This window comes from Solanum dulcamara, chromosome 12 (assembly GCF_947179165.1).
Source record: "Solanum dulcamara chromosome 12, daSolDulc1.2, whole genome shotgun sequence".
Taxonomy (NCBI): domain Eukaryota; kingdom Viridiplantae; phylum Streptophyta; class Magnoliopsida; order Solanales; family Solanaceae; genus Solanum; species Solanum dulcamara.
In genome coordinates this window covers 1154042-1178940 of record NC_077248.1, presented here as the reverse complement: position 1 = coordinate 1178940, position 24899 = coordinate 1154042, and the positions used below count along the sequence as shown (strand labels likewise).

Here is a 24899-nt window from a genome sequence, read left to right as displayed (position 1 = left end):
TAACCTTATAATTTTGGTCTACCAATCTCTCAAAAGCCATGTTGCGAGTTGATAATAAGCACACATGTGATCATCTTGTAGATGTATTTATCAATACTATATAATATTTAAATGATCCACATGAAGGGTGAATTGACCCACATATATCACCCTATATACGTTTCAGAAAATCAGGGGATTCAATCCCAACCGTAGTTGTTGATGGTTTAATAAGCAGTTTTTCTTGAGAACAAGCAACACAAGAGAATTCCTTAGATTGAAGAATTTTCTGATTCTTCAAAGTGTGTCCATGTGAATTCTCAATAATTCTGCGCATCATATTATAAACGGGATGACCCAACCGGTCATGCCAAATGATGAATTTATTAGAATCAGTAAACCTTTTGTTTACTATGGTATGTGATTCAACAGTACCAATATTTGCATGGTACAATCTAGAAGAAAGTGCAGGTAATTTTTCGTGCACAATTTTCTTCTCCGTATTTATTGTAGTAATATAAAGGTATTCAACCTTTTCTTCATTCGCAGTCTCAATATGATAGCCATTTTGGCGAATGACCTTGAACTTAACAAGTTTCTTTGAGACTTACTACAATACAATGCATTATCAATTACAAATATCGTTCCTCCAGGTAGTAATAAGACCGCTCTTCCAGAGACTTTAATTAATTTTGTACTACCGGATATTGTATTGACATAACCCTTTTTCATAATCAAATGACAGAAATATTTTTTTTTCTTTTAATATCGTATGAGTTGTGGCACTATCCAAAAGGCACATATCTTCATTACTCATCTTGGATCCAATTGAAGACTGATAAATTTATTTATCTTCATAAAATAAAAATACATTATAAGATATAAAAAAAGTAACAATATTGCTAAAAAAACATAAGTCATTTTTTCTTCTTTTCTTTTAAATAGAGAAACGTAAAAATATGATAATAAAAAGTACATAAAAAACGACAACATATTGTAAATCGTATAATATTATCATTATGCGAAGGTCTTGCCTTAACATTATTTTTAAAGACCAAATGTGACTCTATCTGAACATTAAAAGAAGAGGCACCGTCTTTATTTGCCTTTCTTTTGAAGGAATTTTGATAAAGCTTACAAAATGATCAGGCGTCCGACATTCATTTTTTCAGCGGCCTTTCATGCCACAACGATGCCAATTACTTCTTGAAAGGCCACTTTGAGAACTCATATTGTTCTCCCTTTTATGTTGACCACCAACACGATGATCATTATATCATCTTCTGCCATTGCCACATCCACGCACATTATTGTGGCCTTTATTTTTATTTTGTCTTCTTTCAGACTGACCATGTGCTTCTACCACATTTGCTTCTGGTAATGGAGCAGTTCTAGTGGGACGAACTTCATAATTTTTAATAAAAAGAGCATTATGTTGTTCAGGCGCCAGAAGACATGAGATTAATTCAGAGTATTTTTGAAAACATTTTTCATGGTATTGCTGTTGTAATATCACATTAGAGACATGAAAAATAGTTAGTGTCTTTTTCAACATGTCCTCGTCATTTATAATTTTCTCACATAATTTTAATTGAGAAGTTATTCTAAATACAACAGAATTATACTCAATTACAGTTTTAAAATCTTGAAACAATAAGTGCATCCACTCATAATGAGCCCTTGGCAATACCGTTGCCCTGGTGTGGTCATACCCCCCTTTTAAATCTTTCCACAATTCAAGTGGATCTTTCGCTGTCAAGTATTCAACCTTCAGGCTTTCTTCTAGATGATGACGAAGGAAAATTATAGCCTTCGCTTTATCCTGACTTGATGCTTTATTTTCTTTGATTATAGTATCACCAAGACCCTTAGCGGTAAGGTGAATTTCAGCATCAAGTACCCATGAGATAATTTTTGCCAGAAATATCAAGTGTCACAAACTCCAATTTTGACATGATGAAATTAATTTAAAAATAACAAAGACAACTAAAATTAAATTTTTTTAGTAGATATACCTGATATAGAAGTTAATTTTCTAAAATTTTTTAAGAGTTTCGTGGTGATAACGTATTATTAAATAACTTACTTAGCAAAATAAGAAGGAAAGAGTAAGAGAAAGAGATAAAGACTATGAGAGAAAATTTCAGTGTGTGTGTTTGTTTTTTTATTGCCAAAAAACTGGCAATTTATAGCCGGAAGAAAGAGAAAACTAGTGAGCAACTTGCCCACTTTCAGTAGGCCCCACGTACAAAAGGACCATCCACAATTGTAAAGTGGACAACCACTTAATTGATAACACTTTGTGCAAAATTTCTTTAGCCCCCATGACTTTGAAAACTACAAGATGCATGAAGCTTCTAAGCTCCCAATCATTAGGCTTCAGACAGTGGTACATGGTCCAATTGAGGAAATTACTCATTCAATCGAATTCAATATTTTTGACACGATATTTAAATATATATATATGTGAAAAATAACAAAACAATTCGACGTATATGAGATTCTAATTAAATACAAGATTTCAAAAGAATGTGTCCAACAATATATAGTCTAGTTGAGGAAATTATATAAGAAAAAAAATGTTTTGATACTTCAAATAGAGGCAAATGGGGAGCGTAATTATGATAGGATTTAATTGAATCCAATATTTTTGATATGACGTCTGAATATATACACGAAAATACCAAAAATTCAACATGTATGAGATTTTGAATATATAAATCTAAAAGTGTAATGTATTTAGTGGTACATAATCTTGTTCAAGAAATTATAATCAAAGGAAAAAAATTGTTCGACTCCTCATGCGCGGGTATACATGAAGAGAGTAATTACTACTTACTAGGTTCAATCGAATTTAACTTTTTCGTTACAATGTCTAGATATATGTGTAAAAATCACTAAAATTTCAATATATATAAAGTTTTGAATCATAATTTTAAAAATACAGTAAATTCAACGATGAATACATATAGATTGAACCCATCGAATAGAAATCACACACAGCTGCTAATAATGATACATGAGAAGATTAATCTAAACAAAATAAAACTTCCTTTAATTGACTCTCTTACAATCTAATCTAATTTCTCCATTAGTCCCTGTTAATGGACTAATATTTCCCATATTAATCATTGACTCCACAAAGCTCTGAAAAAAGACATTTTGGTCCCTGCTAAATATTTTAACAATATTGGAAATTTCTGATGCACCATTTGCTGAAAATAATTTTTGATCTGACTCCAAAAGACCATTTTTATTCTGCAAATTTGTAAAATAATTGTTATCAAATAGATTTGGAGTTGTGAGATCAAGATTAGCCAAAGCAGTGTTACTTCCATTTTGTGGACATATTTGCATTAATTTGGCTAAATAAGTAGTGTTTAATGTGGGATCAGGATTTCCAGTGCCATTAAAATTGTAAAGCCTCTCACGAAATAAACGACATTGGGAACGTCCAAATGTGTGAGCACCTAATGGCAAAAAAAATAAAAAATAATTAGCGATGAACAATTTATATCATTAAATAGTAAAAATTCATCGTTCATTTAATAAAATGAATGATGAATTCACGAAAAGTCCAGTTACGGACTTTTCGAGCAATTTAATGATAGATTACGCAACTAATTCTTCACTTTTTTATATAGTGCAGACGATTTATATAGTCAACCAAACTTATTTATGATTGAAATGTAGCTAGTTGATGTTGTGAGAGTATTTAGTATGACAGAGTTAATTTTCATGTCAGATATTTGAATTGTTAGTGAAAAATATTTGTTAAAGAAAATACATATTAAAGATTAATAATAAATGATTATGTGTTAATTAGTCGTTGGATCAAGTAATATGAAGTTATTAATTAAGATAATAGCTAGTAAGGACTATAACTTTTACCATATGTGAGGGAAGTCATCTCCCCCTTTTAAAACTATAATCAATTATTAAAAAATGACTTCCGTTATATCAAATACATCATAATTATTGATTTAACTTATATATATTAATAGTTACAAATAATTTTTTTATATAGTATTTTAATAAACTTCTTGTAACTTGAAGTATACTTTATTTTTACTTTTTTTTATATATTCACTTATAATTATCTTTTAGATGATCTGATATATACCTGATAACGCCACTAGATTAGTAATGTTAAGGCCAACAACAGAAAACTTTGTAGTAATATTATTTATGCCTTCAAAAGGAGAAGGAATAGAAGTATTAGCTCCTCTTTGATTTGCTCTTCTGCTGTCTCTTCTCCCTAATAACACATTCCATGAAGGACCACCTGCCTGCACCCCATTTTAAAAAATAAAAATAAATAAATAACGTTGGTTAAAATTTTGTATTTGTGTATGAAAATCCACTTAATATGTATAGATAATTTTTTGAGAATTAAGTAATTAAATTGCCTTTTCAAAAATTCATAGAACCTATAAACTCGAAATCATAGCTTCGCCTATGTTCCTTAAACAGGTTTTTAAATTTTTCATAAATATTTCAAAATATGCATTAAAGTTCAGTATTACTGGTATGTTGTTGTTATTGTTGTATTAATGTCTAGTATCATGAAAAGGTCAATAAATGTGTGTTGGTCCTCAAAAAATTTGAAGAATCTGACACAAATACGACGCAAATTTTAAAAAGTCCTCAAAACATATATGTTAATAGAAGTGAATAATGTTACCTACCAGAGAAATAGAGGATTCAGCAGCAAGAGCAAGAATATCAGCACAAGAGACAACACCAGGGCAACAATTCTCAACAGCAACCTTAATGTTGTCAACAACATCAAAACCCCTTAAGGAATTAACATTTGGAGTTGCATCTTTCTCACTTTTTATATTTGTAGTTGCATTATTATCCAACAATATTGATGCATCACATCCCTAATCATTCACCAGGAAAAAAAATACTTAATATCCTCAAATTAACGTTGTGAGTTTGGGATTTAGAATTTAAACATTGCAAGTTTTGAGTTGAAAGAATATTAGTCTGTTTAGCTAAATTTTTGAAAAGCTAAAAAAATGCATTTTCTTTAAAGATGTTGGTTAAGCTTTTTGGTAATGAAATAGATTTTGAGTGGTAGCAGAAGTTATTTTTCAGCTTTTAAACAACATTATTAAGAACAAGACATAACAAAATTCATATTTAACAAATTAACTAGAAGTAACATTTCTTTTATCATAATAACACACTTTTAGAAAAGTACATAAAAATTGGCCAAGCACAAAAATACTAACAAAAAAGAATTTTTAAATGAAATAGCTACACACAAACTGTTATTTTTCAGAAAAACTTTTGACAAAAAACATTTTTCAAAGTAAGTTAATTTCGACAATTTGATTGAACATGCTTAAAATTCTAATTGGCATGTATATGATGTACTTTTTTGAACTAGCAAACTCATGATTGAATCCATCACTGCGAATAAGAAATAATTATTTAGAATAAAATTCCAGAAATATATATGTTAGCAACATTTACATTAACAAAGCAATCATGAAAATGAAGTCGAACGAGGCTAGCACCAATACGTGCATCAGATTGCAAAGCTTGTTGAATTACACATCGAACAATATTCGAAACATTTGGACATTTATCATCATAAAAATTGGAATTTAACTGAGCATGTGATTTAAAGAAAAGGCTCAAAACTAGAAGCAAAATGCATATAATTACTGAGAAATTAAAAGATGAAGAATAAGAAGAAGCCATTTTTAATTTGTTTGGCCAAGAAAGCTATTATGCTATAGAATTTTCTTTTTTTTGCTTCTTTTTATCTCTGGCTCTATAGCCTCAATATATAGGTAAAGGATTTAGATACACTGTTACTAAAAGATTTTTGTACTCCTGGTCCTTGAATGTCACGGGTTGTACTGAACAATGGAACTCCAGGTAAAGAATGTCTATTAGATTCGGCCGTGAGAGAGGGTGTTGATGGAAAGTGTTCCTCATTGGACCAGGAGGAAATTTTTGGGCTCTCAGACAATCCCCCTCCCATTTGAGCTAGTTTTGGGGGTGTGAATTGGGTTCAAGACTTAATTTGCTTCTCATGTTTCATGAAACATCTTCTTTCTTGAAAAGAAAAAAAAAATCGTAACTCGAATTTGACGCCCCTAAACAATAGCAATAGCGCGGATCCTAAGCTACGACACACAGAGAAATAATTTCATGAATCATGTAATAATTCATGTAAAAAATATCCTTTAATTACTAGTCATTGCATAACAATTCATTCATTAATTATTATTATTATCCCTCTATCCCAATTTATATGACACACCTGGAAAGACCAGATCTACGGTCACACTTCAATGAGTGAGCCTCAATCTAGACGTCGAACTCCTAGCTCTTAAGCTTATTTACTATTGAAAGGGTCCTGCTCGTAGCTCTTTCCTTTTTAATTTGTCCTAAAAAAAAGTCACCTTTCTATAATTAGAATGAATTTCACTTTAAAATTTTCCTTTTACCCTTATGAAATACCATTTAGCCACATAAATCCATTCATTATAATCTTGATAACAGTGAATCATATGATCCTAGGGGTCATTCGATTCGTGACTAAATTATCCCGAGATTATTATTTTTTGAACTAACTTAGTTGTGAGATATCACACTTTATCTCGTATACCAAACAACTTTTGATTTACGGAGGAAAATAGTGCCTTTATTGACAACTTCAGACGCCTTACTCAAAAAAGGAAATTGGTGATCTTAGGATATTTTGCTTTTATATGAGTACTGTATTTCTCGTGATATTAGAAGTAATTACTATTCCTACAGTATTGTTTTTAATTGTATAATGGCAAGAAAACAAATGTACTATTAATATTTAGCTATATGTTAATTATTATAACATTAAGTAAAAAATTTAGCATAGAATATTGAAAAAGATTCTCCATAATTAAAGGAAAATCAAAATGTTGACCTTCTTGGTTCCTTTTCTCACATTAAACTGTATTTGATGATTCTAACACGGAAAAGATTACTACTATTATTACTCCTCCCATTTTCTATTTATTTATCCGATTTTGATTTGACACGAAGTTTGAGGAAAATAAAAAAACATTTGAAAATCTTGTGATTTTAAACTAACGATGCGTAGGATGTATCAAAATGACCTTTAATCTTATGGTCTTAAACATGTCATGTGATTAATTGAAATTAAAGATCTTTCTATTTGAAACAAAATAAAAAAAGAAAGTAACACAAACAAATCAAAACGATGATTTTTTTTTTGGGTGGGTGGGTGCTGGTGTTTCCGTTTGGTGTCTAATACTCGTATTGGGTCACAATTATATTTGGATTCACAGAGACGTCCCATATTGGAGGATAAAGTGCTGCTAACAAATGTGACTTTATTCCCAGAAAGAAAGCTGGAGTATAGTTATAGATTCAACAGAACTCAATAATTTTGATTCAAAATGTGTAACTTAAAAGAACTATAGAATCCTGAACCTGTAAATTAAACTTCAAATTCTTGATCCAACTTTGATTCACAGGGCTCGAATTAGAAACTCTGGTCGATTATTACTATTACATAGTTGGATTGGACATAACTACAATAAAGATTAAGTTAAAAATATGGATTTGAAGTTCACACTTTTTATTACCCTAATTGACTAATTGTTTGATTATCCAAAGATTACGAATTTATGAGCTTTGTATTTACTCTTCTAACAATGAACAAACAGTACGAATTTCATAAAAAGGTTAATTACTTCTAGAAGTAATATCAAAGTGAATAATACAAATTCATGTGAAATTAGTAGCTGTAACTTTGTATACAAACATTTTAAATTTGTTCTTGCTTAATTATCCAATATATAAAGTTGAGAAGCCTTTTTCTTCCTCCCTGGCGACCGTAGATTTTTTAGCCTATGATTATCGTGCTATATTACTACATCTTTATCATAATTTATATGACATAATTCAAATTCATACGAAATTTAATTTTAAAAAATAATTTTTGAAACTTAACAACACAACACAAGGTTGAAACTAGTTAATTCAAATATAATGAAAACATTGACTTTTAAAATGTACAGAAAAAAGCACATTAAATTTGACACGCTAATTAAAAGTAGAAGATTAGTTAGTTCCATAGGCGATTTAACTTTATAGAAGGACAAGTCACGGATCATAACGCATTCTTCACACAATAATTATATAAAGTTGACTTATTCATTTGATCAATCATCGGAATGTGTATGAGAATTGAGATCTCATACAAGCTCAATATCTCAACAACACTTTTGTCTAAAAATTTGAAGGAGACTTCATATCATAAATCCAGATTTACTAAAAATAACGAATTTTTACATAATTATGAAACCTAGCAGCATTTTGATTTCAACATGTAGCAGAATACTCTATATTCACGTGCATAATTATAGTGAAATACATGTATGTATGTGTATATATATATATATATATATATATATATATATATATATATATGTGTGTGTGTATGATATTTTTGTAGCGGAATACAATGTATCCGCACGTGTAACAATAGTAAAATACATTGTGTTCGTGTGTATATAATATCTCTGCTTAACTATATTCGCGCGGATGATAAGTGTATCCACACATATCCGCTATAAAATCTAAAGCTATCGTGTAACAATAATAAAATACATTATATCTGTATGTATATAATATCTCTGCTTTATTATATTCGCGAGGGAACCACGGATGATAAGTGTATCCACATATCCGCTATAAAATCTAAAACTATCGCTTATACTATATAACTTTTTAATACTACAGCTAATTCAAATAAATATATGATAAATATTATATTCAATTTTTTTTTCTCTCCATACGCATGAATTTTGCCTCAATCGTTAATTAGGGCTTAAAGAAAAAAGGTTAATTAGGGCTTGAAATTATAAATTAATAAAGTGCGGTTCGAAATTAGATGCATAGTACAACACAATCTTTTATTTTTCTTTCCTTAAATATCTAACTTTTGTCCTTAAATATCAAATTTTTATTTGTGACTAACCCACACATTATGTGTTAGTTCCACCAAAACCTGGGCTTGATATTGTAAGCTTCTTACTTTTCTAATTTCAATTGCGAAGTCAGGATTCTGAATAAATTATTTGTACATATTGGATTTAGCCAAACCCATATTTGCTGAAGTTTCGATACATGTAGATTCTTAATTTTCAGAATTTGAATGTTTCAACTTTGTCATAATAAAGGACTACAACTCTTATGTAAAGTATGAGAATTTGCTAGAAGGAATCAAAGACCTAATTATCAAAATAAATTATTCGCAATATGTTGTGTGTAGCACAGTTCGACGTCATGACCCCATGACGTGTGCACGTCATGTGCAAGCGTTGTGCTCTTACCACTCGACCATAGCCTGGCAAAATTAGGGCTTGAAATTGTAAGTAAAGAAAAAAAGTACATGCATGCTAGGCAATATTTGCTTTTAGTTTTTTGCTTGATGTATATATTAGATGTTGGACCTTTTTGGCTTCTTCGTGTGTTTATTTTTTATATTTTGAACCTGATCTTAGTGAACATCCTGACTTGTGTAGTATTTCTAGAGGTGTAGAATACCTGTATGTATTAATTAAAATACATACTTGATGTTACGTTGGAACGCATAAACTTCAAATTCTTGATTCACCTGCGATTCTTGTGTATAGTGTATACTTGCTTTCTTGATACAAGTTGCTAGTGATGGTCAATGGTGATATATACTTGTAGATTTGTTTGTGATCGCTCTTGAATTAGCCCCTTATTCATTGTGTTCTATATTTTGTTGTGGCTGCAGGGTGAAAAGTCATCAATCTTTCATTTTTTCGACTTTGATCCTAGCTATTTGTTGCCACAAACTTACTGTTTCAGGCTTTGTTCTGCAGGAAAATTGATTGGCAATGAGTGAAGGTTATGATTCTACTATGTCCAATCCAACAAACAACTCGAGCAACGGAATTGACAAGCAGTACCTTGCTTCTCCCATTAAGAATTCAGTGGACAAGTATCAACTTATTCCAGAGTTCCTAAAGGTGAGAGGATTGGTGAAGCATCACTTGGCCTCGTTCAATTACTTTGTTAAGACGGAGATAAAGAAGATTGTCCGTGCAAATCATGAGATTAGATCAACACGGGACCCTAGTATTTATCTTAGGTACAGGGATGTTCGTATTGGTGAACCATCAATGATTTATGATGGTGTAAGGGAGAAACTAAGTCCACAGAAATGTCGGCTATCTGACCTTACCTATGCAGCTCCAATTTATGTCACAGTCGACTACACAATGACAAGGAATGGGCAGATATCAATGTCAACGCAGAAGGATGTTACCATTGGACGAATGCCTATTATGTTAAGAAGTTGTTCGTGTGTGCTATGTGAGAAAGATGAAGAACAATTAGCAAAACTTGGAGAATGCCCACTTGATCCAGGAGGATATTTTGTTATCAAAGGCAGAGAGAAGGTAATTTTAATTCAAGAGCAACTCTCGAAGAACAGGATAATCATTGATACAGATAAAAAAGGCTGTGTACAAGCATCTGTTATCTGCAGCACAGAAAAAACAAAAAGCAAAACAGTTATAAAAATGGTCAAAGAAAAGGTATACTTAGAGTTGAATATGTTCAAAACCAAGGTCCCCATAATGGTTGTCATGAAGGCCATGGGAATGGAAAGTGATCAAGAGGTTGTACAAATGATAGGAAGAGATCCTCGATTTAGTTCTTTGCTTTTGCCATCAATCGAGGAGTGTGCAGGTCTTAAGTTGTATACACAACATCAAGCATTAGAGTTTCTCGAGAGTGACAAGATGCTTACAATGCCTTCATATTCTACTGGTCCAGTTGAGAAGGGAGCCCGAGCTTTGAGTATTCTTCGTGACATGTTTCTTGCACATGTTCCAGTCCATCAACATAATTTCCGCAAAAAGTGCATATACGTTGCAGTAATGATGAGGCGCATGATGGAAGCAATCTTAAACAAGGATGCAATGGATGACAAGGACTATGTGGGGAACAAAAGATTGGAGCTCTCCGGTCAGCTATTATCTCTCCTTTTTGAGGATTTGTTCAAGACAGTGAATGATGAAGCTAGGAGGGCATTTGATGCTAGACCCAATGCTTCAGACTTGTTATATTTTTTAAAGAAAAGTAATAGAATTACTTTGGATTTGGAGAGAACCCTATCTACGGGCAACTGGGATATTAAACGATTTAGGATGCACAGGAAAGGCACGACTGAGGTTGTTGCTAGGCTATCATACATCGGAACGTTGGGCTACATGACGAAGATCAAACCACAATTCGAGAAGTCTAGAAAAGTTAGTGGTCCTAGAGCACTGCAACCTAGCCAGTTTGGCATGATCTGCCCTTGTGATACTCCAGAAGGCGAAGCTTGTGGATTGGTGAAAAACCTGGCCTTGCTGACTCATGTTACGACAGATGAGGATGAGCGCCCTATTATTTCTCTGGTACAGTCTATTATTTATGTTTCTCCTGCCTGGTATTTCAAGTGTGTAATAATCCAAACAATTTTCACCACATATATACTGCTGCTGAATGCATATATTAGCTACGGTAATGTTTTCAGTTGCTTATGTTGCAATTAATGTGCAATGGGGCTGTTAACTGAAGTTTTTGCTTAAAAATGAAGTTTTTTTTTACTGTTAGTCCGTAGAGAGTTGGTAAGAGTCATGCCATCAAGGTGATCTTAAAGAAAGTGATACTGTTATCATCTCCTTAGGCCTCAATAGACCGACTTAAACGGTACATTGATGGTGAGAGGTTGCAAGTACTTGGCGGAACAGTGTTCCCAGAAAAGTCCTGATATTAGACATAAATAACTTCCTATTTTGTTGTATTTTGCGTTAATAACCATAACAAAATCCAACTTTTCAGTTTGTGCTTGTATAAGTGAAGTCCCTACTTCATTTCTGTGACATGTAACTGGACTTTTACATGATGGAACAGTGCTACGACTTGGGTGTTGAGGACTTGGAACAACTTTCAGCAGCAGAACTTCACACGCCAAATTCTTATCTCATCGTACTAAATGGACTTATGCTAGGCAAGCACAAGAGTCCGCACCGATTTTCTAATGCAATGAGGAAGCTACGGAGGGCTGGTCAAATCGGGGAGTTTGTAAGCATCTTTGTGAATGATAAGCAGTGCTGTGTCTACATTGCTTCAGATGGTGGACGTGTCTGTCGTCCACTTGTAATTGCTGAAAAAGGTGTTTCTAGGATCAAGGAGCACCATATGAATGAGTTGAGGGATGGTGTGCGTGACTTCAACAGCTTTCTAAGAGATGGTTTGATAGAATATCTTGATGTCAACGAGGAGAACAACTCATTGATTGCTCTATACGAAAAGGAGGTGACACCAGATACAACACATATTGAGATTGAGCCTTTCACGATCTTAGGTGTTTGTGCCGGTTTGATACCTTATCCTCATCACAATCAGTCCCCTCGGAATACCTATCAGTGTGCGATGGGTAAGCAAGCTATGGGAAACATTGCCTATAATCAGTTGAATCGGATGGATGGTTTGCTCTACCTTTTGATGTATCCTCAACGCCCTTTACTGACTACAAGAACAATTGAGCTGGTTGGATATGATAAACTAGGGGCTGGGCAGAACGCCACTGTTGCTGTGATGAGTTATAGTGGCTATGACATTGAGGATGCAATAGTAATGAACAAGTCTTCTTTGGATCGAGGTTTTGGGCGTTGCATAGTGATGAAGAAATACTCAGCCATATGTCAGAAGTATAATAATTGTACATCAGATAGACTAATTAAACCACAACGTCAAGGTTACGAAGCAGAGAGGATGCAGATTCTGGATGATGATGGATTAGCTTCTCCAGGAGAAATTATTAGAAATCATGATATCTATGTCAACAAGGAGTCCCCTACGAGGACACCAGTCACATCTCCTTTGGACTTGCCGGATAGTGCATACAAGCCAAGTAGACAAACTTATAAGGGTCTTGAAGGGGAGACAGCTGTCGTTGATAGAGTGGCTCTTCACTCTGATGAAAACAACAATTTAAGCATCAAATTTATGATCCGTAATACCCGTAGGCCTGAGATTGGTGACAAGTTTAGTAGCAGACATGGGCAGAAAGGAGTCTGCGGCACCATTGTACAACAGGAAGATCTTCCATTTTCTGAACGTGGCATTTGTCCTGATCTTATTATGAATCCTCACGGATTTCCTAGCCGAATGACAGTGGGAAAGATGATTGAGCTCCTTGGAAGTAAAGCTGGAGTTTCATGTGGTAGGTTTCATTACGGCAGTGCTTTCGGAGAACCCAGTGGTCATGCAGACACGGTTGATGCTATCGGTGAAACTCTGGTAAAGCATGGATTTAGCTACAATGGCAAGGATTTTATTTATTCAGGTATTACTGGTATGCCACTACAAGCATACATTTTCATGGGGCCAATATATTACCAAAAGCTGAAACACATGGTCCTAGATAAAATGCATGCTCGCGGGAGTGGACCTCGTGTTATGATGACAAGACAACCTACCGAAGGGAGGAGTAGAAATGGAGGTTTACGTGTGGGAGAAATGGAACGTGATTGTTTGATTGCATATGGTGCAAGTATGTTGATACACGAGCGCTTGATGCTTTCCAGTGATCCATTTGAGGTTCAAGTTTGCAGAAAATGTGGTTTATTGGGATATTACAACTACAAGCTGAAGACTGGCATTTGTTCCATGTGTAAGAACGGGGAAAACATGTCTACGATGAAGTTGCCTTATGCGTGCAAGCTCCTATTCCAGGAGCTCCAATCAATGAACATCGTTCCGCGATTAAAACTAGCGGAAGCTTGATTATGGTGTCACATCTATTAGCTTCTCACTAATTTTTGTCATTCCTTAGCAATTGAGCTTACTTTTCGACACTTCTTTCTCTTAGGTCTTCTTGACTTCTCTGTTCTAATTGCCTATGTTTCTTCTTGGTACTTTTATTTATAACATCACGTATTGTTTTTTCGTAAGATGATTACTATGCTTCTGTTTGACTGTAGCATAAGATACAATGATGCCTCTGTATCTGATGCAAAATGTATGGAGCAGGCGCGCTTCTTTGCAGTAGTCTGATATTGTATTGCCTGATCAGTACTCGATCTGGTGCATATTTGTTAGGTCTAGGGTGTATGTATACCTTATCCTTACTTTAGGAGACATAGAGACTGTTTTCAAGACGCCCAATTCAAGAAAAAATTTGCTCATGTATATAAGAATGTGAAAAGCTAAATTTGCAATAACTTTTGACTGCATAAATTTGCACTAGAATTATTAGAAACATAAAACTAGGCTATTGTATTCTTAGACTCTTGGGGTCGTTTGATAGTTGATTAGGAGTTAGTTATTCATCTCGCACAAGTAATACTCTATCCGTCCTAATTTAAGTATCGTAATTTGACTGAACACGAAGTTTAAGAAATAATTTTTTTTTTGAATTTTTTGATCTTAAATTAAAAGAGGTATATAATGAGTATTTTTAATTTTGTGCTCTTAAATTTGTTCGGTAAAATCGCTTGAATTTATCCATGAAAAGTGACAAATACAACTGAAGAGAAGATTCCAAATGCAACTTTTAAAAACAAAGCTTTCCATAAGAAATAAAAATATTTATTCAAAATCTCAAAAAATAGGCAACATTCCTATTTATATAAATAAAATAGTACAAAACCTATTTGACTATAAATTGTAAAACCTTCTCCTATATAATTTTGACTATAAAATCCTAATTAGATACAAATTAAAATGCCAATGCTAAACAAATTTGGTTTCTTCAACTTTATATTATCAACCCTAGAAAGCAATTTCCGATTGGAGTCTATCAAAGGTGCGTTCGAGGTTCTTGTCCAAGGCTCACGGTAAGCTACAAAATATATCGCTCATTCCTATCAATTTTTTTAATAATCTATTGCTAATCCGTACTAAATAGAATTAACCACAAATTTGCTGTTTAGCTACAAAATCTGTCCGCAGCTAATTCCCGATCTCTTAGCAGTGATAGAATTAGCCACGGATTTTGTTGCTTAGCTACAAAAATCTGTTCATCCCTAATTCTGATAACCTATTGGTAATCCTAGATAAATAGAATTATCCACGGATTTTGTTGATTAGCTCAGAATCTGTTTGTCGCTAATTCCTATCAAACTTCTTTTTGATAATCTATTGCTAATCCATAGCTAAATAGAATTAGTCGCTGATCTTGTTGTTTAGCTATAAAATTTGTAATTTGTCTGTCGCTAATTCCTGTTTTTTTTCCCCAGTTAATGACCATCAATAAAGATGAGGATAGCAGTAGAAGGGTGTATGCATGGAGAATTGGATAAAGTGTATGCTACCTTATTGGAATTGCAACAAGTTGAGAATATAAAAATTGATCTCCTTTTATGTTGTGGTGACTTTCAGGCTGTTAGGAATGGAAAGGATTTGGAATGTGTAAGTGTGCCATCTAATTATCGGAGTATGAACTCTTTCTGGAAGTATTACTCTGGAGAAAATATAGCACCAATTCCAACCATATTTATAGGAGGAAACATGAGGCCTCCAATTACCTTTGGGAACGTTACTATGGAGGATGGGCAGTACCTAACATATACTTTCTTGGATTTGGTGGTGTGATCAAGTTTGGGAACGTTCGTATTGGTGGCCTTTCTGGAATTTGTAACTCATGTGATTACGAAAAAGGGCATTATGAGAATAAGTTGCCTTCTAATGGAGAGGATATTCGATCTATATATCATGTTCGCGAGTATGATGTCCATAAGCTCTTGCAAATTGAAGAACCAATTGATATTTTTCTTTCGCATGATTGGCCTGCTGGTATCACTGACTGTGGAGACTTGAAAACTCTTCTTTGTCAAAAAAAGGATTCGCGTAAACTTGAGAAAGAGATTCAGGAAGGAACTTTTGGAAGCAAACCTGCTGCAGAGTTACTGAGAAAGTTAAGGCCTTGTTATTGGTTTTCTGCACATATGCATTGTCAATTTGCTTCTTTAGTTCAGCATGATGATGAGAAAGGTGGTCGTTGTGCTAAGTTTCTAGTCCTCGATAAGTGCCTACCTGGTAGAAAGTTTTTGCAAGTTATTGAAATTGAGTCTGGAACAGGACCTCATGAACTTCAACTTGATGAAGAATGGTTGGCTATCACGAGAAAGTATAATGCTGTCTTGCCCTTGACAATGAGTAACGCGAACTATAACAATATTGTTCATCTTGACATAGAACAGTGTCGTCAGTTTGTAAGAAATAAGCTGCGAGCAAGAGGATCCAAGGGGCCGTTTGAATTTGTTCAGACTGCACCATGCTACAATCCTAATTCTCAACCTGTTGCTAATGGTCAAGTCTTCTATAGGAACCCTCAGACAGTAGCTCTTTTACAGTTTCTGGAACTCGAGTATTGTCTGTCTTAATAAAATGCCAGAATCAAGGGAAACTGGTAACTAAACGTCCTACTTGGTGTGCTCAATTTTATGCATACCAACTAAAATGTTACGAAACATGGTACTAGTTATGCTGTTCTTCTATTGTGATGCATATATATAGACAGAAGAATGGTTTGTGCCTAGAACCTGAAGAGATGGACGAAAACACATCACGCGTATAAATGTTGTGTCATATGTACATAACCTACCACATGTATTCAAGAATCAGACTATTATCATTAGAAAAAAAATAGTCTCGGACAATTTCCTTTTTTAAGGAGTTAGAAGTTTGAAGTCCTGTTGTCGTAGCCGGTTAAACCTCTTATTCTTGTAATGTTTCTGCAAGATTTATGGCTAAGTACCTTTTCCTGCTGAATCTGATAGCATTTTAGTTCTGCTGTGTTGTGTGAGCTTTTGAGCCAAGTCCAATACAAGTTTTCTTATGTGGTGGATCAAGCTAGACCACGTATTGAAAATCAGTAAATCGCGATAAGAATATCATAAGATCAATGATTTGATGAATTTTCTCACTGTATTTTTCTGTTGTTTCAGCAAAGGTAAACGGCTAATTAGCTTGCAAATATCCCAAGTCTGTTGAAGTAGAGGATAATTACTTCAGTGGCTTACATTTGTCTAGAAATACATCAAACACTTTTGGCTCTAAGGTCACTCAGGTCAATGTAGCTCAAATACCATGACTTAACACTCTTGCTATCTCATTGGTGCACATTGACTATGTGCCATGGGAATTAACTTTTCCACACACTCACCTAAGAGCCACTGAGATGCTCACTGTCCTTGAACTCTCACTTAAAGTCCTGAAAGTCGCCTTATTACTGAAGTCCTTAAAAAGGCGATGAGTTTGTTTATCCCTATTGAACTCATTCACTACCAACGTAACGTGGGATATGGGATGCTGTTGATCCTGCTGCTGTTGTTGCTGTTGCTGCTTTGAGTAGCCAGCATCTTGGTGTTATAGGCATTGCTGATGCAGTTTTCGGATCGGAGCTATACAATTGATCATGTTATTGCCAAGGCTTTTCAAGTTGAAAATACCATAGTTGCTCAGATCCATTTAAAGTTCTAAAGCAACAAATTTACTTATGAACAAACCTTATGAAAGCTTTAGAACTTTGGTTATTTGTGTGCTATGTTAAATGAATGAAATATTTGTCTCTGTGATTCTTGAAAAGATAATCCCAAGAGGATCATAAATTTTTTCTCGAGTTTTTTATGTTGTATACTTTAATACATCCACTCTCTTTAATATGTCCTGCTATTATATCTCCTAGCAACGCTTAAATGACTAGTATTTTTTCGGTAAGACTTGGTTTTAGAATATCTAATTCATCTGAATCTAATGCTTTTGATGCAAAACATTAATTTATGAATAAAATTACAATAAAGAGTAGGTCGGAACCCACAATTTTTAAAATACATAGGATTCAATGCTAAGAACCTTAAAGATTAAACTCTCGTAGAATTTAAATCCTGAATCTGCTTCTAACAACCCGCTTATACAACACAAGCAAGAGAGATCTAAGGGTAGAGCTCAATGACAGACCTCAAACCAAGAGTCAAAATAATTTTGTAACAAGTAAAACCAGAATCTAAGAAAAGCTTTTCCCATTCTTCTTTGTTCCTCTCTTTGCTACCCAAAAAAACCATCACCAACATGTCTATGAAGAGTTGTGCTTGGACAGATTTATCATCCAATTCTGGATTTTCCATCACCATGTCTATAATTATAACTTTTCCACTTCCTGTTATTGCCTCCTTGCAGTTCTTCAAAATTTTCACACATTCTTCATCATTCCAATCATGCAAAATTGACTGCAATGTCCAAAGTTAATTAGAGAAGTGACAAGAGAATTAACAAAAAAAAAAGAAGATAAGAGAAACAAGTATTCTCGTAGTTTCTTGTTCGTCGATTGTTGTTTTCATCTGTGTTTCATGTGCTTCGATTATCACACTAGTTCGTTGTTGTTACTGTTCTTTCTTTGTATGCTATGTACCATTGCTTTACATAATGCTCTTTTTTCGTTGCTAACATTTCTATATTCTCTTTTTCAAACTGCTCCAAGAGGCTTTACTTGATCCGAGGGTTTATCAAAAGAGTGTGGGATTACACTGGCAGGTTGTTGTTGTTATAAGAGAAACTAGTAATACCAGTAATTTATGGAATTTGTATATCACCTTGCCTCTACTATAGGCTCTCAGAGAGACAGGATTTTTATCAATATATGCATAAAAATTTATTTGACCTTATACATCTAGTTTTCATTTTCCGGCAAAAGGAGTTTAGATGAACCCCCCTCCGCCACTCTAGCTCGCTATAGACAGATTCAAGTTGCTCAAATCCAGTAGGAATAGTAGGATCTAGTAGGAGCTTGCCTTGGAATGCAGTGAGGGAGCCCAAAGTTATTGAATTATTTCATAACCCAAGGAGAAGACTAGGACTCTTTACCAGTATTATAACCTCTCGATGGGAAATGAAACTTAGATCACGATGTGAACCTTCATAGTTAGGGAATTCAAAAAAAACCTAGTAAATTTTGTGCTACCTTTGTCACTACTTTATAAGATTTCTTTACGTTAAAGAGATTCAAGAATTTATATATATTAAAATTACTGTTGTCTATATGAATTATCTCTAAATTAGGAATTCATGTATGACAGGAATACCATTACGAGCAATTGAGCCCTTATAGCAAACGGCCTACTGATAGTCTATCAACAGGCCAGTCAATGTGTAGGGAGTCCTCTTGAATAATGGAGTCAGCCCGATCATGTTACTCCATCTAAACTCATCACATTTCAATATTATGCAAATACATGTAAAAACGTCTAAACATCGATCATACAAACAGGGGAATTATTAAGGAAAAAGTCTATTGATTTACCTTGAGTAAGACAGCATTCGCAGAGGGGATTTTCTGAAACATATCCCCTGCTACAAATTCCAATTTTTCACTTCCCTGCAAGTTAGCCACAACAGGAGGAAGATCAAGAACAATACATTTCATGTCAGGGAATTTTTTGGCTATAGACATCGCGATGATTCCAGTCCCTCCTCCAACATCTACTAAAGATGTCAATCCTTCGAACACATCCTTAAACTCGTTGCCAATCAACACGTTAATGAATGATCGCGAATCTCTAGCCATGTTTTCGTTAAACCAATTACCACTACTCGGATCTCTCGAAAGTTTACTCCAGAATAAATCTCCATATGCTGTATAAAATGCACTTGGATCCTCATTCTTGAACCAGTAACCTAAACAATTCCATGCTTTATAGAAAAATGTATCTTGATATTCCATCGAGTTCCAGGGCCCATCCTTCACTACATAACGATCAGCTGGTGCAAGCGAATAACACTGTTTATCATCATCAACGTCGTTTTCTTCATATTTTTGTAGAATCAACAAGCCATAACGAACTAATATTCGTGTAAGGCGGTGAAAATGGGAAAATTTTGAAGGGCTAATAGGGAGGGAAGCCATGAGTTTTGATATTGTCATTGGTTTGCCATGTTTGGTGATGACATTAGGTATGTCCAATTGAAGTGCACATTTCAATGTTACATGTTCTATGAAGAAATAGAGTTGGTTCCATGATTGTGTTTCAGCTTGAAGAAGTTCACTAGGAGTAAGGTTCTCATTATGATCAGCCATATAAAAATTTCAACAACCTGTGGAAAAAAGTTGTGATTTTTTTTTTCTCCGAGTCAGACCACGCCTTGTGATGAAAGAGGGAGAAAGGATGAATCACGCGATCAGAAGAAATCTATATCCGAAGAATGGGATACTGATTGACAAGCACAAAGAGTAGACTTGGCTAGTTAACTATATACACTCATTCATCATCTAGACTTTGAAGTTATGTTGAAAAGAGTGCGGATCTGTCAATCTGATATGGGTGCAACAACTTTTTTAAAGAGTTTGAGCAACATATTTTGTAGTTTTATCTGAATGCATGGATGAGGTGGAGAAGTGGACGAATGGGGAACTGTATAAGATAGCGAGGAAGGAGGCGAAGTCGGCGGTTGCAACGGCAAAAATGGCAGCTTTTGAACGCCTTTATGCTGAACTAGAAGAGAAAGGCGGGGACAGGAAGCTATTCAGGCTAGCCAAGGCCCGGGAGAGGAGGGCACGCGATGTGGATCAAGTGAAGTGCATTAAAGACGAGCACGGAAAAGTACTGACAGAGGAGACCCTTATCAAACAAAGATGGCAGTCTTACTTCCATAAACTTTTGAATGACAGTGGGGACACAGAAATTGTGTTGGGAGATTTGGAACATACAGGAAGGAGTCACGATATTGGGGGTTGTAGCAGTATTACGGTCGATGAGGTTAAAGGTGCTGTTCGTAGGATGCGCTGGGGAAGAGCGACCGGACCTGACGAGATCCCTGGAGAATTTTGGAAGAGTGCGGGCTCGGTAGGTTTGGAATGGCTGACTAGGTTATTTAATGTCATCTTTATGACTGCAATGATGCCCGTAGAATGGAGGTCGAGCATCATGATCCCTCTATACAAAAACAAGGGGGATAGCTAGAGTTGCGACAACTACAGAGGTATCAAGCTTCTAAGCCATACTATGAAAGTGTGGGAAAGAGTGGTGGAGATGAGGGTGAGGAGAGGCGTGTCTATTTCAGAGAACCAGTTCGGATTTATGCCGGGACGCTCAACTACGGAAGCCATCCATCTTATGAGGAGACTAATGGAGCAATATAGGGAGAGAAAGAGAGACTTGCATATGGTATTCATCGACTTAGAAAAGGCTTATGATAAAGTCCCTCGAGAGATACTATGGAGATGTTTGGAGGCTAAAGGTGTACCGGTAGCGTACATAAGGTTGATCAAGGACATGTACGAGGGTGCCAAAACCAGGGTAAGGACAGTAGGAGGGGACTCAGAACACTTCCCGGTGGTGATGGGGTTGCATCAAGGATCAGCCTTGAGACCGTTTCTATTTGCCTTGGTGATGGATGTATTGACGCGACAAATTCAAGGTGAGGTGCCATGGTGTATGCTTTTTGCGGACGACATAGTCCTCATCGATGAGACTCGTAGCGGAGTTAACGCTAAGTTGGAAGATTGGAGAAGCACCTTGGAGTCTAAAGGTTTTAAGCTGAGTAGGACCAAGAGAGAGTACCTAGAGTGCCAGTTCAGTGAGACACCTCAGAAGGTTGGCGCGGAAGTTAGGCTTGGGGACCAAGCCATCCAAAGGAAAAGTAGTTTTAAGTACCTTGGTTCTATAATGCAAGGCAATGGGGAGATCGACGAGGATGTCACACATCGTATTGGGGCAGGATGGAGGAAATGGAGGCTCGCCTATGGTGTGTTGTGTGACAAGAAGGTGCCACCACTACTTAAGGGCAAGTTCTACAAAGTGGTGGTTAGACCAGCTATGTTATACGGGGTAGAGTGTTGGCCAGTTAAGGTCTCCCACGTGCAAAAGATGAAAGTTGCCGAGATGAGAATGTTGAGATGGATGTGTGGGCATACTAGAAGCGACAGGATTAGAAATGAGGTTATTCGAGACAAGGTAGGAGTGGCCTCGGTGGAAGACAAGATGCGGGAGACGCGACTGAGATGGTTTGGGCATGTGAAGAGGAGAGTCCCAGATGCACCAGTGCGGAGATGTGAGAGGTTGGCCATGGATGGTTTCAGAAGAGGTAGGGGTAGGCCGAAGAAATACTGGGGAGAGGTGATCAGACAGGACATGACGCATTTACGACTTACCGAGGACATGACCTTAGATAGGAGGGTATGGAGGACACACATTAGGGTAGAAGGCTAGCACATAGTGGCATTTCTTCCCCTTAGCCGTAGGCGTATTAAAGCACTATGATTCCTTGTACTTTGATTTTTGATTGATTGATTGATTGATCTTTGATTTATGGTATTTATGTTACTATCTAATAATACCTACTGCTTTTTGTGCTTTGATTATTTCGTTATCTATTTGTCTACTTTTAATACTCTTGTCTGACCTTTTTTTATGCTTCTAATGAGCCGAGGGTCTTTCGGAAACAGCCGTCCTACATTGGTAGGAGTCAGGTCTGCGTACACTTTACCCTCCCCAGACCCTACGATGTGGGATTGCACTGGGTTGTTGTTGTTTGTATCTGAATGCATGGAAAAAGGATATTTCATGGACAAATATGCCTTAGTTTGGGGCAGAAGATGCTATTGTGCCTCCCTTTGTTTATTTGTATTTGGAATCATCGGTGAATTTGTTCATTATTATCCAAGCAGTCAATAGCACTAGCACAAATGATAAATATTTAAACTGTGATTGGCATTTATGAGAAGAATATTTGTTTTACCCTTATGGATTTGGCATTTGGTTCTTCAACATTTTTATAACATATACTAGCCGTCTGCTAGCAACAAGAATCTTATTTCGAAGCAATCTCTCGAGTTTTTCCTTATCCGAATATGCCAAGCTTGCATAGTTTGACCCCTTTCATGAATTTGTTGTTAATGTAAATTTTGACTAAAATATATTCCTTACTAATATGAATATTTTATAGATGGCAAGTGATTGTATTTGAAGAGTTGGTTTTACAAGTGATAACTCAATTGGACAAAGAATTTGTAGAGTCAAGGTTAATACTGTTTACCACCTGTGTTTTTCACACAGTTATTAACAAATATCAAAGAAAAATTTACATGACATTTATATAACTAGTAATTCTAAAGTGAGTCTTTAACCAAACGAGGAATTAATCACCAGAATTCAGTGGCCTGTCATTAATCTATTGAACATTCATTGACTCCCTCTAAACGAGTCGAAGAGAAGAAAAAGGCCGGGAATGGTAAAGAAACGAACAAATATGGTTCATTCATCTTCTTTTTGTCAATTGAAACTCGGATTTTTGTGGCATTGTAATGAGTAGTTAATAACCTCAGATGGTTGTTTTGGTAAAGATTGATAGAGCAGTCCAAGATCATTTTCTTCGGACCAATGATGCTACAATCCCACCAGCAATCAGTCCTATAGTAGCCACAGTAATTCCTATACCAATGACACCATCTGCATCGCATAGACACAAATGAATCCAAATTGCTATGTTGGTATAGAAAATCGAGCAAGCAAGGAAAAGAAGTCTCAGATCATTACCCTTAGTAATTCTATCTTCAATAGCCTTCTTAAGAGACAAAGCTTGTCTCCAATCAGGTGCAATCTAACGGAAAGAGAAAACTTTTAGCAAACTAAATAGGGTGATTAATTCCGATTGTCTCAAATGATCAATAAATAGCAGGTTGATTTTGGGAGCTTGATATATGAGTTGAGTAGAGAGTTCACAGCAAAGTGACTAAGAACAGTAAAAAGATTAGGACCAAACCTCCAGACATTGTACTGTAATCTCTCTACTCCTTGAATATTCCCCGCTTCTGTAATATCCAACAGCTAAAAGATAAAGCTTTTCTCGCTGCTGTAGTAGACTACTTGAGTTGGCAAGTGAAGTTGGAGAAGAAAAAAAAGAAGCAAAAGAGATGATGGTCTTTATAAATTGAACCCTCAAGGACGTTATTCATTAGACACATAAACATCAAATCAAAAAGAAAAATAAAATGATTTTAAGCAACAAAAGCCCAAAAGAGTTGAAAGTAACAGTACCATGAACCAATGAACAAAATCAGAGTAATTTTGCGACGATTCAACAGTGACATGATTGCTTTAATATGTTACATGTTCTTGACTCTATGAATTTTACTTCCTGAGTCCATTTATATGGAGCAGTCTAATATAGTTACTACTACTAAATGACAAATTCTGTTACACTACAAGAGAAATAACAGAAGACTGTCTCAACAATGTCCTTCAAGTATGGGAACTCCATGAATGTGTTTCACTTTAGAATTTCAAAGACAAAGAAGAGCATCATGATAGATAATTAAAATCTGAAAGCGTTGATCAAAAAATGACAAGTTTGCATAAGAAGAAAACTAAAGGAGAATTTCGGAAGTTCCTCAACCACATCTTCCACGCGAGTAATAACACAGAAAAATTTGATGCCGCTAAGATGAGTGACTAAGATCATTATGCGTATATGTCCACGAATATTGAGATCTATGGAAACTAGGAGTTATATGATGAAAATAGATAGACGGCGGTAGTATCACAATTCACAAGCATTACTAGATAATCTGAAATATGTAGAAGCAAGTCAAGCGACAACTTAGAACATAAAGTAGGAAATAGATCTGACTAATTTTCACCCTCAAGCATAGCTATCCCTCGTTGCACATCTTCAGGTCGTTTAGAATGAACAAGGGCCCACGACAATCTCATAATACTTTCATTCTTTCCTTCATCAGAGGCACCTTCTCTAGCATCTGCAACTTCTCTCTCACAGCCCTAGTCAATATGCATAGGCACATAAGACTAAGCACCAAAGCAATATAGTACAATAACGCTTCATTTTTTTATTCTCAGTACAAGTCA

General features: G+C 35.3%; 4 protein-coding genes and 1 pseudogene across 4 annotated transcripts; 2 read left to right on the top strand and 3 right to left on the bottom strand.

Annotated features, from left to right (window-relative positions):
• Positions 1–3033: 3033 nt before the first annotated feature.
• On the bottom strand, positions 3034–5694 carry LOC129876775 (peroxidase A2-like). The gene is made up of 4 exons (XM_055952271.1): positions 5464–5694; positions 4668–4865; positions 4103–4268; positions 3034–3449 (listed from the first exon to the last, which is right to left on the bottom strand). Exons 1-4 carry the CDS (start codon positions 5692–5694, stop codon positions 3034–3036), a joined length of 1011 nt encoding a protein of 336 aa, XP_055808246.1.
• Positions 5695–9878: 4184 nt separating this feature from the next.
• LOC129876988 (DNA-directed RNA polymerase III subunit 2-like) lies at positions 9879–14053 on the top strand. The gene is made up of 2 exons (XM_055952465.1): positions 9879–11447; positions 11947–14053. The coding sequence occupies exons 1-2, from the start codon at positions 9879–9881 to the stop codon at positions 13822–13824; spliced, it is 3447 nt and encodes a 1148-aa protein (XP_055808440.1). The 3' UTR covers positions 13825–14053.
• A 683-nt stretch (positions 14054–14736) lies between these two features.
• Positions 14737–16812, top strand: LOC129877808 (lariat debranching enzyme-like; annotated as a pseudogene).
• Positions 16813–17975: 1163 nt separating this feature from the next.
• On the bottom strand, positions 17976–20117 carry LOC129877814 (trans-resveratrol di-O-methyltransferase-like). The gene is made up of 2 exons (XM_055953354.1): positions 19340–20117; positions 17976–18269 (listed from the first exon to the last, which is right to left on the bottom strand). The coding sequence occupies exons 1-2, from the start codon at positions 20111–20113 to the stop codon at positions 17976–17978; spliced, it is 1068 nt and encodes a 355-aa protein (XP_055809329.1). The 5' UTR covers positions 20114–20117.
• Positions 20118–23205: 3088 nt separating this feature from the next.
• On the bottom strand, positions 23206–23979 carry LOC129876945 (mitochondrial fission 1 protein A-like; the record flags this gene model as incomplete). Its single annotated transcript, XM_055952424.1, has 3 exons — positions 23206–23483; positions 23571–23634; positions 23797–23979. Coding segments are annotated over 3 exons (333 nt in total), but the record flags the coding sequence as incomplete, so codon positions are not given.
• Positions 23980–24899: the final 920 nt, after the last annotated feature.